Raw genomic sequence first — 17,634 nt, forward strand, 5'->3', positions numbered from 1 at the left:
GATCAGTGTAGACGGAAATGTGGCACTGTGGCGTAAACGTAGAACAAGACGGCCACTGGAAGTTGAGTTTACGCCGTTAACAGCCACATGTACTACCTGCGTGCAGCGGTCTCCTTTACACTGTGCTGTGTGGTCACGTACTCCAATGAGGAATAAATTATGTTAATATAATGTATCTGTGATTTGTACACGGGATAGCTCTGTGTAGTAGCTAGATGCGTGCGTCTGCCAAGAAAAGGAGAGGGTACTCTGTTTTAAAATTTCTTACATGTCGTAAGTACGAAAAACACACAAAGTTATATTGTTGTACAATCTTATAACTCGTCTATAGTACAATGTTGTAAGTATATATATATATATATATTTTTGTAAAAGAACAACATGGAAAATGGCAGAATAATTTAAACTGGAGTAAATGTTTTACTATTCTGATGTAATGATGTAAATGATACTTTCTTGCGGAGTGGGGGGGGGGGGGCAAGAAATAATTTACATTGACGTAGTTATTTTACATTTAAGGAAATCGTCGTCATATGACTTAAAAATCGTTAAGTACGACGTAAAAACCTGAATCATACACACATACATACATTTAGGGAAAATTGTGTTACGCGTTCAGTTAATAATAATGTAAACAACGTAGCCTTTACAACTTACTATAAATATGGATAAAATGAGTGACACCTTCAGTAATATATACATTTACTAATACTACATAATGGTTATTTTCAGGCCTTCTCATTGTGGGGATAGACCTATTGAACTAAATGAAGAAAGCACACAAACTGAAAAGGAATATATATGAATGCAACGAATTTTCCAACGCGAAATGTGTTTAAGAAGTTATGTATATTCCCCCTACCCCCTCCACACACACACACTGCCTTCATCCCCACATAAACCATTTATTCCTGTCCCCTACCTTCACCTTCCCCGCCTTTCTCAGCAGGTGATCTCTTAATTGGAATTGTATTATGTCGCACATATAACTTAATCACGCATTACTGCTATATATACAGGAGGTGAGGGGGGCGGCAACGCCGCAATCAGGAATTGTACATCACATCTTCCATTCGGTGAATATTGTGTCAGTTCCGTGTGAAAGTTGTTCTCGCTAGCTTTTGTCTGGGTTGCTTTTACCCCAATGTCAACAGGCCGGCTATTCCAACTGGCCCCGCCGCGTCGTCTGATAGCCCAGTATACATCGACGAGGAGATCCCCAGGTTGAGTCACGTGATCTGTCTAGGTCACTCATTTGCATAGTATGCCTGCTTGCACCGAGTAGATGGAAAGAAGGAGGAAGCACAGAGGTGTATGGACGATAGAAATGAGGTGAGTTTCTCATGATTGGCTGTCTTCTCGGGGACAACTTACGGCGAGGAAACCTTTAGAAATATCAGAGGTCTTCACTGTGTAATATGGCCTGATAATATGGGAGAATTGAGCTAGAAACGGGAAGCTATAGAGACTGGAGGTGGGCTACGCTGTGAGAGCTGGATTCAATATGGTTGACCTCTGTTGGGAAGACGATGTAAGCCAGTTGTAGGGGTGTGCTTGTCAACCGTGTCAGGTATAACAGCGGCATATATACATGGAAATGTGGGCACGTCCATGTCTCGACATGTTTTGGACCCAGTTAAGCGGTTTAGGATGGCGTTCATGTTTCTACCCGTACGTAGTAACGATTGTTTTGGTAATTTTGACGCCCTATTTTGACTGGGCAAAAGTAGAACTACTCGCTCACTTTCCCCCCTGTTCCGAGCTATTTTTAGATTCACTGCCTGGCCCCAAAACCACAAAGATTCCCAACAAAGCTCACATGTACACTTGTGTGTAAACGGTTATTTGGGTGATTAAGAAAGACTGTGTACTCGTTAGGGGTTATGTAATATTTGTCAGTGGAGTTGGGGGGGAAATAGGTGGCTTTTGTATGATCGATCCGACCGGCTGTATGCGAAGGAGACTTGAGTGTGCAGATTCATAGCGGCTCGGGAATTCGGCTACGTGCAGATTGTCACGCTAGGAAAACCCACTCTGTTTGACTGTCCCCTTGTATCGAGCACGCTACAGGACAAAGAAAATCACAAACCTCAAGAACTGAATATGTGGACCTTATTGTGTTTTAAAATACAGGTTTATGCCTTTGAAGTCTTTATTGTTAGCAGTACACAAAAATAATGCATATACTTTAAGTTTATAGTTCAAAAAGTAAAATTGTCTTCGCACAGTAGACCTATATGTGAAATAAACACATGAACTTGCTAATACAATATGCAGACATGTATGCCCACACAAACACAGGTGTAGAATAAACTGCTCACTATCCTGCTGTTAATAATTAGAAGACAAAAGGTAGGATTATCGCTGACACAAAGGGGATCATTATAAACTAGTCACCAGATTGGATCAGGTGTAACATAACTAAATGTCTTGTGTTTTGGGAGATTAGGTATTTTATGTCAGTGTGTTTGTGTCAGTTTTCGAATTTCTGTTGGTATAGCTCACTATGGGAAAGTATGTGTTGGCTTTGTTTTTTGGTGTAGTGTCTTATGTACAAATATGCTGAAATCTTGTATAAGCTTGCCACCATAATACTGGCCGCCGTGCTACAAGTGAAAATATTCTTGAGTATGGCGTAAAAGACCAATCAGATAAATAAAGAAATATATAAGCTGGAATACTCAAGACATTTCTTTCACTTTGAACTTGAAATCTGTAGGTTTATAGCCTATGTGCACATCTTATGCTCAAACAAAGAATCTGCTGCTACACTTATGTGAAACACATCAGGCCATGTCAAACCATATAAATTTAGTACAGTGATGGATGCTGTATACAGTAAGGTTGAAACCTCAGATACATTGTGAAATCAGGGATTTATGAAGTAGTAGACACAGTATGCATGGCTGTGCCATTAGTGGGCAGCTGTCATCCAACCCTTCACTGACCCACTGTCTTAGCCACCATTCATTCTCTCTGCTTGACCCTCAGGTCCTAACCCTAGAAGGATCATCTCCCCCCACTTGTACTCAACCCTGAATGAATAGTCCCCATTGCATAATGTTATGTGAATTTCCCAATGTCTTCTAGGTCAGGTGTATCAAATGGTCTTCCTTTGATTTTGAGCACCAAACAATTGCCCTACAGATCTTCTCCTGGAATATTTAAGATTACAGTCAGAATGAATATGACATCTTCTTACATGAAAATTGCAGGCCTCATTTTTGGATGAGGATCAGGGAATCCAACTCCCAAAATATTCAGGTATATAAAAGCAAACTGGAATGAATCTATCTGATTTCCTGTAAAGACACATATAAAAAAAAAGTTATCCTGGGTGCATGCTGTTATTGCTGAGAAGCAGTTTTTTTCTCGCAGGTATAAAATGGTGGAAATTACCTGTCAGAATTATAGAACGCAGTCATATTGTATAGGACTAATTTAAACCTTTGATACTTTTTATCACTTATTGGTTTTAGGAGAAGGTATTAAAAAAAGTTTGAATGTACAGGAATCCAAAATCGATTTCCAATGGATTCCCCTGAGACCAAGTTATGGGAATCTGTCTGGATTCTGACAAAATTTAATGAAAAATAAGCCCTGTAGTTTTACAATAACAAAAATTTGACTGTCTTCCATGTGCTGCTCTTCTGGATTAGTTATGCTGCAGGTGCAATTACTTGATGTACAATTTACATATATAACATTAATTGTATGTGTTGTATTGACTGATTCATGTAAGTCTAGCACAATGTAAGCTCCGTAAACATCATGTGAGTGAAATAGAATATTTATTCATTGTTATGTAAATGGCATACAGCAGATTGCAAAGACACACTTATTAAGGCAGTTTCATTGAGGAGCATGTTACACGGATTTTTTTTTCGAATGTCTGCTAATGTAAGTGTTGAAAAACGTGGTTTCTTTATCTGACCTGAATATACATGTATGTCAGCGATGTGGAAGTCCCCATTTCTAAAAATAGCTTAACACAACTAACTTAAACTAATGGGCGCAAGACGGCAGTGCGGGGATGAAAGATCATCACAACTTCACTGGTAGAATTTCACAGTGCTTCAAGTGACGCTTTGGTTCATAATATCAATGACGTAGTATATTTTTCTGGTTTAGCTTAGTAAATGGTAAAACAGAAATGAAGAAAAAGGTAGCTCGTATTAGATACTTGTCATGTTTATGTTATCATGCATGCTTAATGTACTGTGTAAGACTGAGTTTGGTTCATGTCATTTTGTTTAAAACATTAATATTTCATTTCCTTCATGTACCTTAAAGAGAAACATTTATGTACTTTAGTAATTCCTTCCTTGTTTATATTCTTGTAGTGCGACAAAAGGCGTAAGTACATGATATGTGCTGAGGAATGAAATGTTGTTTTTTAGTTGAACACATACTCATTTAGGATATTGTTTGCAAATTAAAAGGACATGGTTTATGTAGAATATGTACCATTCTCTGATACATATTAAAGGAACTATATATATTGAACACATCTATGCAGATCGTGGTAGGAATGTTAGTAACCTGTTGTAGTATTGTATCTTTGTGCTGACTGTAGAAGGACAATTTCATTTAATGTCTGTATACTATGCTTTTAAAGCCAATGTTTTTCTGTGTTATGTTCCAGTGTGAAGTGACGTGGCCTGAAGTGATGCCATGGCAAAAGAATGGGCCAGGTTTGGCAGTGGACAGTTCATGCAGCAAGCCACAAGTCCACAGCAGCACATGTCAGGACACCCAAATGGGATTCAGCTACCACCCCCTCCCCTACCTCACCTACCCCTGTCTCCCTACAACCCACTACTGCAATATGCTGACAGAGACAGGCAGCACTCCCCATCATTCCTTCTCCATGGCAAACCTATGCCCTTAGCCTGTAGCCCCAGCCCTAACCCCAGTCCCAACCACCTGCTGGGAGACAGACTTCAGTCACCCTGTAGCCCTTTCCTCAGACACAGTGCTAATCAATTTGTCACCCCCAGCTCACCCAGTTCCCCAAAGTTTGGGTGTGGTACAAATGATGGGCGCAGACTGAGTATACCCACGCCCCCAGTGGGCCTGCCCTATCACATGAGCCCTGGAGGCAGGAGCAGTGTATCCCCAGTAGGCCTCCCACCCAGTCCACTCTGGAGGTCGAACTCCAATCCAGGTGTGTACCCAGAGGGGGAGAAAGGGCGCTCGGTGGTCAGCAGCGCTGATGTTCAGGATCGGCTACGTTACCTTGCCCAGCAGAGATCATGGCAGAAGGAACAGGGGAAACAACCCGAGGCCTCGCTGCGAACGGGATTCGGAACTGCTCTGCCTCAGCCCAGTCCAGAGCGGAGCCCTTCATCCCTGTCTGCACTGAACGGGCCATTTGGGGGCCTTGGTGGATTAGCTGTGCCTTCTGTGTCGGGTTCACCGAGTTGTGATCAAACCACCACTACTAAAAAGGTAAGTCTGAGCCTTCCCATGCTAGATAATTTAGATCTTTCAGATCTCAGGTTTAGACACTTTGAATTATGTTACTTAAAATTGTTTGGTACTTTTCTGTAACCAGAATCTGACTTGGGATTCGCTGAATATATTGGACCCTGATGAGAAGACGTCAAAGACGTCTTAAGACAACACCATTGTAATAATCAAAGTGTTGACAGTTGGTTTAAGATGGCTTCCCATGTCGTAAATGCTTGAGACCAAATTCGCCTAAAAAGCGTACGTTAAACCAGCTTTCGTGGGACTATTGGGCTGGCATTTGTTCAAGGCATAGCCAACAGTTTTGAACATAAAGTACTGAAAATTGTAGGTTGATGGTGTTTTTTTCAATGCTATGCTGTTAGAGCCAAATACATCATCATCTCCTTTTGTCTGTGGTGAAATATACATTGTCTTGTCTATATGATGTACACAGTGACACATTGAAGGATGTTTGCCATGACCAAAACTGTCAGTTCAGTCTGATGCGTTACGACCGGAAAAGATTCCAGTGACATTATCAGGGAGCATGTCTTGGCCAAGAGGCTAAAATGGTTGTCTTTTTCTCAGACTAGGTTACATGAGACTTCAGTTCAATACCATTCTGGTACAGAAAATGAATTTTAGGGTTCCTCTGCTTCTATTGTTTTTCATAGCTTTTTGGTTGAATGTGCTCTCTCCGGTGTGGTCTCTTGAGATCTCTTGCTTTCCACCAAAATGATATGCTCCTGTGAATGTTGTGGGGAAAACCTGTAAAACTGGCTGAAGAATTTTTGACTCTGACATTGACAAAATCTAATTACTAAAGACATGAAGAACACATTATTTTGCCAAACTATCTAAAACATTGGATCATTAATATGAACTAAGCAGCCTTAGACTTAAGTCGAAGTTTTAGATCACTTTAAACTAGTTATTTCTTACGTAACAATGTCAAAATATTGCTTAAAAATGTAAATTCTGGATAACTTATTGTATAACAAATTTTATCTAAAAGAGCAGAAAGAAACATACCAAGTTTAATGATTGAAATTTTGACTTAAAGCTAAGATGAACTAATCTATCTGTTTGAAGTAACATAAAAGTTGAGTAAACAATTGTATGACGTTCTTGAATATTTTTTGATGAAGAAACTGAAGCAATTGTGTTGCAGCTTACAAGCAACTTCAGATGAAATATCTTCTTATTTGGAAGAGGGAAAAGTAATCTGGAAAGTATGGAGATAACTGTTTGACATTTGCAAAGAAAGAGCCTTAGTTAATCATGTGAACTTTATTGCAAGCCAGCAGTAGAAGGATTTTATTTTTATGGGTATCATGTATAATATCATTCATACAATGTTGAGGGCCATCTAAAGATAAAAAGAAAGAAAGAAAAAAAAATCATCACATAGAAAAATATACTAAATGCAATTGAGAACATTTAAATACAAATGAACATGGACATCTTGAACTAATTGCCAATACCTCATGCAGGTTTATACTGTAGACCATGATTGTAGACGATACGGTTATGTTTAGCATGTCTCAGCCTGGCGCTGTGAAGCACAGCACAAGTGTGCGCTACATGTAAGCGCTACGATTCGATCTGCCAGTTGTGGCCTAGTTTACTGACCTACTTGTGACTCGCTGAATGGAGTGCCGCTATTGCAGTGTTCTGTAAGACGAGAAGGGGTCAATACGTGCAACATCGTACATGTACCTTGTTTGTCGGCTTTGATTAAGCAATGCTATCTGTAACCATAGGGCAGCTATTTCACGTGTACATGTTTGTCGACTTTTTTTTAGCATAAGATCAGGTGAGCAATCCATCAGTCAGTCATAGCACTGCAGCATTAAATGATGAAAACATATCCAAGTAAGTTATGATAAATAAAATTGATATATAGTATTTAACATTGTTGTATGCAAAGAACAGATGTGCAGCTTTATGCTTTATGTTATATGTACAATATGTGGCTGTCATCATGCAGAAGTGTTCATTCTTTACATTATGTTCATATTGTTCTCATTGGTCTTTAATACCATCTTACATGTGTATGTGTTTGCAGGTGTTTATTATATAAACATTTTAAGGACATCATACGATCTAAAAGGCTGAAGCCCTGATGTTTGCCATCCAAGCAATTATTAAGATGCATAAAGTGCATGCATATGAGGAGACGGAAAAGTGATTAAGATAAATAGTTTGTTTCTTATGTTGGGTATCAATGAGCAAAAACTGATAAGCTGGCTCTGGGGGCCACTAGCTGTAAGGTTGTATAAGTTTTTGATATCACTATGCCAATGGCAATTCCTTTTACATGGAAACCCAAGCTGGAAGTGAACATTATGAATGCTGGCTTTTGCCTAATGTATATGTATACTGAAATAATAAGGAGGAATGCACATGCAAACCTATGGTTACAGTGTTGCAGAATAGAAAATTCCTTACAAGCTTAATGCTCTAAATTATGATCGATGAACAGTTGGTAGCCAGCATCATGGTTTATAACAAAAAGTATGTATGAGTATAGCAATTTGTGATTTTTGTCCGACAAACATTAATTGACTGTTGAAGATTTTTGCAGATAACAAGCCTACTTAAGGATAAGACGTGTACAAATTAGACATAGTATTTTATATTGTAACAGATTGAACATACATGTGTATAGGTAGCGTATTATACATGTATGTTGACTTTAATTTGCATTAATGCTTTCTGTTCTTTTGTGATTTTATCTAGGCCTTAGATCAAACAGGATGCTGGGATATCACTAGATACATGTATACTACTGTCAGTCGTAATTGGCATATTAACTTGAAAGCAAGATTATGGACCTAAATGTGCTATAGCATGCCAATTTAAAGGTCATCTGGAAGAAATTATGAGTTTTATACGTACATTTAGCTAGCTGTAGGCCTATAAGACTAATAGCTTGCCAAAAGTTGGTGGTTTACCCTGGACACTCCAGCTTCTATTACCCATTTGCCTACTTCTTCTTGTTTTGGACTTAACAGTCAGGATGTCACACACACACTTTATAAAAGAAAATCACACAACCCAAAATATTCAGTATGTGTTTCTTTGCCTGGGATTTACAACTTAAATTAAAGTACAAACCAAAAATTCTATGATTCTATGGCCAAAGTTACAAATTCCATATAGACAGAAGGGTTATGACTTAAAAACACCTGTTATCAGCCACAAGTCCAGCTTACAACAGAAAATATACATGTACACGGTTGGATTTCCTTGATGGTGCAGTGCCAGTCTGCATAGATGTAGAATGTATCATCAAACAGTTGTGCTGAATGTCTGCAGTAATGGTTCTGTGATGAAATAATCGTACATGTACTTGGATCAAGCAGATTCTTTGTGTTCTTTTGGTGTGATAATCTGAGATCACAAGTGCTGTGGTGGATGTCATGTGGTGGATGTCGTGCCTTATCAACTGCTAAGCTCACCTCTTTGTATGAGCTGTATATGGTATGTTCTGTTCCTAAAGAAAATCTCATCATGACAAACAGATTCTTTGAAAACTCACTCTGAAGGACAAAAATTGTCTCGCCATTTGATGCTGTACTATATTACCAAAACCATATTTTCTGTGTATTCACCAGCTTGTGCAATTTGAAGCAAGGCAGTGAAGCAATCAGTTGTGCCTTTCTTGGTAATATGGTACTGTTAATTTGATTTTGAAGAACCCGGAAGTTAGATGTTGACAAATTGACACCACTTTCTTGGCTTCAGGTTTAACAGGAAGTAATCAAGTTAATCATGTTTATTGAGGAATTAACATGTGTTTTTCTAAGAATTGGGGTAATAGCCAGTGTGTTCAAGGTTGATTGCCATCTGCATTTGAGCACCAAAAAAGGTCAGTGTACGCAATGTACATGTAAGTTCACATCATTTCAGTCCTACACATCTGAAATTCTTGTAAAAAAACAAATATTTTTGTACATGACCTGTATTAACATTTTTTCTCTACTGATTTTTGAGAACTTCACACGTGTCGTATCAGTATTTGGGTGTCTGATAAAATATTGAATGAATTACATGTCCGTGAAAAATTCAGTTAGGATTCCACATTTGCACTGAACCAAGCTTGAGCTATTTTATTTTTTTTTTTTTTTTGGACTAAAACTGAATGTATCTTGTCTTCCTTTATCCTCTGATGGGAGTAACCTTTGTTGTGCACAACTGTATGAATTAGATTATTTTTTTGCAGTCCTAGCAACAAGTGTATAATTTTTAATTCTACTGTTAATTATGTCCCAATGATGACCATTTAGCATCATGCAGGCCTGTGTATACCAGTGTACTCTGAAGGACCTATCCTGGCATCAGTGTGCATTATACTGGTTAAGGCAGTCAGTGCAGAGTGTGAGCTGATAATGACGGGTACTGGTTTTCAGACTGGTCGCTCTTAAGCAGCCTCTTGTAAAGCCAGCTGAATAGGCAGCTCAGACACATGGCAACACTCAGACAACCAACAGCAGTATTGGAAATCTATATTACTCAGTGGCCTATTCCAGCCCAGCATGTTAAGTGAGGTTGAAGTTTCAGCTAGCAGGCTGCACCAAGCCCTGGAGAGATGCAGAGAGCTGCAGCTTGCTGCAGACGCTATCTGCAGTCATGTCGCCAGGCAGGCCAGGACTACACATCATCTCTGGACATTTCATCGTCAACACAAACATGTCTATGGACGCATGTAATTAAGTGTTTGAATGTGATATCAGGTGTATGCTCAGTTTGGGATATAGGAATATAGAATTACCAGTAATCTTTCTCAAGACCAGTAAAAATACTGACTCGTATGAGACTCAGATATGATGTAGGGGTGTATAGAATTGCACAGCTATCATACATAATACTACTGGAAATACCTCAGAATCTTTACAAGCCTTCCGGTGAGGTCCAGGACTAATCTACATTAATGGTTCACCATTTATTTGTCAGTTTTAAACGTCATACTTGATTTCCATAACATGTCCTCTATATTTACTTCAGAGGGATTTAATGATGAAAATTTGAAATCTTATGTAACCATTTAACCATAAACAGTTATGCTACTTATAAATCTGCTGTTCATGAGCCTCTCTTTGATATGACAATAGAATGTCTGAATTTTGTGTTTGCCAGTTCTGCATTAACCATTTTACTCTCTGCCGATGTTGTTCACACCTCCACAAAACCCCAACTGGCCACCCTAACTGTAAATCTATACACAGGTCTTTCTGGTATTGAGCAGGGTGTAAGGAGTGACAGATGGCAGCTCTATGCTAGGTAAAAACAAGGCCTTATTGATGTGCATGTATGCACGCTTACATACAGTGGAGTGAAGCATGTACAGATACTGACTGTGGAATGTTACAGGTGTGGTCACAGCCTGGATTGCTGTAGGATAAACCAGGTTAAATGTGATCAGCCATACCTATTTTCATGCAGGCGTTTAATATTCATAAAGCTTCCATGTTTATATTGATTGTATGTGGCAATTTCCAAGCTATATGTGTATGTACATGTATTAGCTAAAATGCTCTCATTCATATAGATCAGCACTACATGTAAATTTTTTGTCTTGACAATTATTGTAGACAATATAACTGGTTTAAATTTACAGGAGTTGATCTTTGCTGAAAAGGTTGGGCTCCCTTTTGAATGGTAAAACTATAAGTTTGACAGTTTATATAAGCAAATAAACAAAAGGTGTAAAATTTTATCAACTGAGGCATCCCAAACCTCTGATCCCTCCCCTTTTTGACGGATTCAGAAATGCTTTGGATCAGGCACTTATGTTCATGATGATGTTATTAAACCACCTTCATGCAGTAAGGTAATGATGAAGGTTCTTTTTACAGTATATCTCATGCACTGACAGTAATTAATTAAATTATTTAACTGCTTGAATTATCACCAATGGTTCTGGTCTTAAACCCACAACTTTATACCTCTGTTGTTAATACATGTCTCTTAACATATTCAGTTTATACATAAGATACATACTAATGAGTGTGCCAGGTAAACTCATCAAATTTTGGCCAGTGAAGGTCACCTATCACATAATGTGATAGGGCTGTCCTGGACTTCTTTATTGTCATAAAGGCATATTGCACATTGATTTTGGTATTAGTTAAATGTGTTGGCAGCGTTTAGTGAGGGCTTTTGTAGAAAAGTGTCTTTGTGTCCAGAGAGACTTGAAGAGTATTTTGAAGTTTCACATGATAGTCTGGGAAATGCACATCCAATCAGTTCACAGTAAGTAAGCAAATGTGGCTTGTAAGGATAAGTATTCAAAGATGAAATTGAAATGCATAGAATATAAACAGAATACCAATACCTTTTATGAATGGGCAAGATTTTTTTCCCTTTAAAAATCATTTTAAGCTTTCACATCATTAAAAAAAAATACACATGTGAAACAAAGCATGAACTATTCCTGTTTTGTTATTGCTTTAGGCTTAATGAAAAAACTTCTCCGAGTAGCCAGTCTTTGCTGATGTCACTGTTACAAGAATCTCGATAACATTTGGTAAGCCTGCCTGTTTGCTTGTGTTACATAAACTCACCATAAATGTCGACAACATGCCAAATAAAAAAAAAATAAATAATCGTAACTAATTCCTTGGACGACTAATTTATGTAGAAGCTGCTGTTGTGTTTTTGGTGAACGTCTACATGACAACGCCTGCGTTGGAATCATGTGTGTGCCCCACTGACCCAGATCCCGCGCCGGATGGGGAATTCCCCGTACCTACCTTGTGCAGACTTTCTAGGTCACCGCTGGTTGCACTTGCTGTGTGACCTTTGATCCGTTTGAGAGAAAAACAGGACCTTGTTTTCAAGGTTATGTGATGTATGTTTTTATTTTTGGATAGATCATTGTAGTTCAACTTCTGTCTTCAATAAAGTGTCTGTAATACTAACAACACGATTATGTTCACTTGTATGTATGCATATGCTATCACTGAGCAGACAAATGAGTGTGGCACAAGCAGAACTCCTTGGTACATACACACCAAATCTTCAGCCTCTATAGCAGTGTTTTATCAGTGGAGTTTATGCATACAGTTAGTATGGAAATGATACTGAAATGATTTGTCTTTGTGACTTAAAGTTCGAATTCAGTCCTAAAACAAGCTAGGCAGAAATATTGAAATGATATGAAGGATACCCAAGAGAAAAGAGCTAACATCATGATTCAGAAATATTTACCATGAATAGCACTATTTAACCCCTATAGGTAAACACTTCTCAAAAACAAACTCTTCGCCAGTTTCCGTAACATTTTTCTGGAGTGATCTGATAATATTCATCATATGACAATGAATCAGGTAGATGTGACATTGAGTAAGGCAGTTATGCTGGAATAACGTCATGCACGTTTGATAGTGCAACGTCATTTGTTGCGATACGTTAGCGATGGGCAACACCATTTGTTCTTGCATGGCGTGATGCGAGGCAAAATTGAAAACGACACAAAAGTTTTGTTTCCACATTATCCTCCAAAATTAAGAACAGTGGTTTTAAATATATTGCTGTTTTTGTACAGTTTAGGAAAGTATTTCAGACTATCTTGATCCTTATCAATTACCTCTGCTTTTAAGGCATACAGGTCTTCACATTGTAGTACCTCTTTAAGATGCAAGCTTCCTCAAACTGTGCACATTATTTCTAGACTCTCCATAGTTCTCTCAGAATGTTTCAGACTGTTGGTGGAAGAGACAGATGTAAAGTTTGAAAAATTAGGGTAGCATGGGTTTGTTTCAAGAGAAGCCTTGAATTCTTACTTTAGCAGAAATGTGCAACTGTTGCTGTGGAAATCAAAGCAGATCAAATTTCGGTATTAATCTTTCAACCATGACATCAACATGCATTTATACCTGCATGTATCTACATCTTAAGAACATTTACATGTGTCTTTATGCACATCGTACTAAGCGAAGAGTGTCAGGATCTGTATTTTAAGGACGTTTGTTTTGCATTTATCATTGAGGTTGATTTTTTGTAAAAGGTGTATTTTGCTCAAATGTGTACATGTATCCGGTCTTGAATGCATACTTAAATGTGCTCTTAAGAGTTAAATAAGTTTTCAGTTATAAATTGTTAAGTTGAGATTAAAATTAGAATTACAGGTCTGATGTGAAATATGTCAAACTGTTGAGTCAAGCGAGTTGCTCATTTGGCTGACTTTAAGGCTTAAAGAGGCTATACCAGAAATTTTTGAGAGAAAAATCCATATTTGCTAATTAATCAAATCAGATCATGTTTTCTGTATTTACCAAGAAAAGCTCAATTTTTGCCTTTCAGTAAATGTCAGACTTGTGCCTGTAATATTTATAGTTTACAAAAGTTGTGGTAAAAATTTGACTTGCAGTTATCTTTTCTTTGCTGAAAAAAATCTTGGGAATAGTCTCTTTAAATTAACATAAAATGGTGGCATTTGGAATATACCAAGAAAACTTACCTTCGAGCGATTTTGAAACTAGATTTAAAAGTGTTCATATACTTTGCGCATGTAATAATAATAGTGTATTTCTTAATTAGTGTATGTTCCATTTACTTATGGAAGCTAATATCAGCTACCCATAGTACTACTTATAGTTCAATTATCCCTCACCAGATTAACCAAACATGGACCACTGTATAAATCTCAGATGGAAGGATCCTTTTAGGATTGGAGTGTAGACATGCAGTACATGAAACATGTGAACTTTCCTTTTAGGATCTGAATTTATTCTGCAGTACAACCGTTCATAGCCATTAAAAGTCTAAAACAAAAATTTAATTGGCTGAAAAAGATAAATTGAAGTTATTGGCTACTTTTATAGTTTTATGGAAATTTCACCATTTCACCCATGAAGCGACATAACATCTTGTTTATGGATCAACTTCTGGGATGTATGTTTGTGAATAAACAAGCTGTAGACCTATGTTATTGTATACAAAGTAAAAATAGTGAATGCTACAGTAACTGATGGTGCCTCAAATAAGTGCCTGAACATTGCCATATGATTCACTTTAGGTGGTTGAAAGCACACAGTGACTGCTACCAGTCAAAATTGCTTAAAACGGGGATGATAGGGAGTTTTGACAACCATTTGATACTCCCACTGTCTTCAGGCAGAATTTTAATCTGATCACAATCAATTATCAGTTTATATGATTTCCATGAAAGCCTTTTTATGAAATGTTGAAGAGAACAGGACTTCATGGAAACCTGGGACCTTCCATGAAGGCCCCAGGTGAGTCTGTACTGTAGGTGATTGAAAGACTGTTCAGAGAAATGGTGAAGCTCTTTTGTCTTCCTGTGTGACACGGAGTTTGTAAAAAACTCCTGAAGGATCAAATTTTGTAGTTGATGTGTTAGGAAAATGTTTGCGCGATGTATGGTGTAGCGCTCGTTTCTTGTTCCTGCCCTACTGACCCACATCTAGCAGGGACTGGGAATCCCCTTCATTTCTGCGCCGACAATCTAGGTCACTGCATTCTACCAACGACGCAACTTATGACTTCTGTGAAACACGAAGAGCCATCATTTCCGTGAAGAAGTACCCATTTACTTGTGTTCTTCATGTATTCATTTTATACTTTGCAAATGTTGGTAAGTTTCCTAAGTGTTCACTTGGATAGCATACCAAAGTCAGAATAGTAAAAAATAAGATATCTGATCTTGTTGTCATCCAGCATAGCTGAGGAAATCTTGTTCGAGAGAGTGAGGCACCTTTCTAGGTTTAGATTTTCCCAGATCTGGAAATCTCTAATGATGAATTTACAGTTTCCATTCATTGAATCACTTACCAGGACTTGGCAACATTTGTTAGCTTGAATACATTGGATCAACATGGGCAGGATAATATATCCTCCATAAATTACAGAAGTTAGGTTAAAAATATATTTTGAGTATGGGTTATCTTTCTCTGTCACTCAACATACACAATTACAGTGATCATTACAGTCATTGACACATTGCAAATTCAGTATACTTGGAAAAGTGTAAGGAACGTTATTGATTATTGTCAGGTTCAAATCCTGGGTTCATATACACTAGTGAATACTGGAGTACTGGATACATGTACATGGCTGAATTTTTGTTTTTGGGTCATAATAGTATATTGATGCCATGAGCATAGGGACATGCAGAGCTGCTGATCCTAGCAGTGTTGTTGCTCGTCAAAAGCTATGATCAATTAGACGATAGTAACCCAGTTCTGAGCGTTGCCTGCACACTGACCTAGTCAGCCTGGATTTGGCCAGGCTGGTGACAAGGCTGTTGTATATGACACAGATGTAGGGCTGCAGACTGCCAGCCTCTCCACCCCAGGGCAGATCAGTGATCAATAACCATGTAGCCTGCCCACTGCCTCAGTTCAATCGCTGCTAAGCACAAGCACAGTGGCCTCAGCCACACAATGTCTTTGTTAGGTGCTGAGCCTTGAAGTTTATTATGCACTACGTTCTCCGTAGTTAGTGAGCCGTATTGCAGGTTGCACCAACATGATGGAGCTGATGTTATCCTCACATGTAGTAATCATACTCCATCTTGGTATCATTGCCAGCTCTTATGTTAACGAGGGATGCATTCATCACTTCCATGCTTTCAAGTCTTTGACAAGGCATTGATGAACAGGTATTGTTACGTATTATTTTTTATAGGTTATCCCACTCACTGATGTCCACTGATGTTCATTAAATTAGAGACTATAATTACTTGTGAACTGAAGTCTCATTTTGTGAATTTTACATTTTTGTACATGAAATGTATCTTTTATACACCTCAGCGTATATCAATATTGATTTCCAACTCTTATTGATCATATGTAGTAGACATGTGTACATGTAGGTGATGTTCATTTAGTCACTCACTACTACATGTGTGTCCAAAGATGTTTGTGATATATCAGCTAGTCACAATTGTAACCCAATCAATTTATTTTCGAAAATACTGTATAAAGATAGCGGTATTAAATGGACTGATATTTCTTTCTTTCTGAAATTGCTCTCATATGTGTTCTTAATGTTATAATAATTTAGCAACATTTGCTGCCAAATGCTTCCATGTCTGTACAATTGCCAAATTTAAGTGCTTCTGAGATTGATACACAAATTATAAAGACTTTGTATTTTAATGAATTAATGAACCAGTGCTTCTTTGCTTTCTTCTTCTTTGGCCTTTTATATAATACATTGTACTGGTCTCCTTAACAACGGGCTTCTTGTGGATTGTGTGTCAGTGGTCTATAGGACAGCCACCGGCATATGTATGAGTAAACAATTTAGACCTTGTGATGGCTGGCTGTTAAGGCTTTACCTAGATGTGATATGAGCACATGAACTTGAATGCACAGATACAGAGTTAAGAACTCATTGTCTTCCACATATTAAATAGCGCATATGTTTGTTGTATTGTATATTGCTGGAACAACACATGTTCACATATCATTGAGTTTAGCTTTAACATGCTGTTTGTTTCTTCTGTTATAGTCTGTTGGGGTTCTGGGTCATAAAGACGAAAAGCGTTCAGCAATTCCAGGATCAAGGCATGATGGTATATACGGATCCCATCAACTGCTGCCCACTGCTAATCCTACAAATCAGTCCCTGTGTGCTCTGCAGAGACAGGCCACTTTTCACCTGTCTGCACACAAGGGCCAGCCATCCAACTCTCACAATACGGGTAGAACCAGCTTTATAAATGGATATGATTCTAACAGCATGGAGTCCAGCCGGATGAAAATGTCAAAACCCTCATCTGTGTCAGGTTCAGTCATGATTCCATCAAGACCCCCACCAGCTTATCCACAAAATGGCGTGGCCTTTGCAAAGTCATCAGCCCCAACTCTGCAGACTAAAAAACCTAGCATTCAGGAAAGCCAAAGGAAAAATCCAGACATGTTGAGCCGTGAAAGAGAGCAAGAAATATTGGCAGATATACAAAAACGCTTTTCCCTACCCAGTGACCATTGGTCTTCTAAAATACAGGACAGCAACAAATTGATGAGCAATAAAACAGGTTCCCAGCCTGTAAAAAAGGAGTCATCCGATAAAGTGAAAATAAAGAAAAGGAAGAAGATTGAAACATCATTACCAACAAAGCCAGAGCAAGACAAAGATGAAAACTTAGTAAAAGCACAAACAAAATTGGACCCCATGCTTGAAAAAGTATCCTATATATTCTAA

At 38.2% G+C, this 17,634-nt stretch overlaps 1 protein-coding gene across 1 annotated transcript; it reads left to right on the forward strand.

Moving 5' to 3' along the window:
* Positions 1–1,281: 1,281 nt before the first annotated feature.
* LOC135471327 (uncharacterized) lies at positions 1,282–17,634 on the forward strand. Its single transcript, XM_064750515.1, has 3 exons — positions 1,282–1,332; positions 4,646–5,451; positions 16,939–17,634. Exons 2-3 carry the CDS (start codon positions 4,675–4,677, stop codon positions 17,632–17,634), a joined length of 1,473 nt encoding a protein of 490 aa, XP_064606585.1. The 5' UTR covers positions 1,282–1,332; positions 4,646–4,674.

Source organism: Liolophura sinensis, chromosome 1, assembly GCF_032854445.1.
Source record: "Liolophura sinensis isolate JHLJ2023 chromosome 1, CUHK_Ljap_v2, whole genome shotgun sequence".
NCBI classification, from domain to species: Eukaryota; Metazoa; Mollusca; class Polyplacophora; order Chitonida; family Chitonidae; genus Liolophura; species Liolophura sinensis.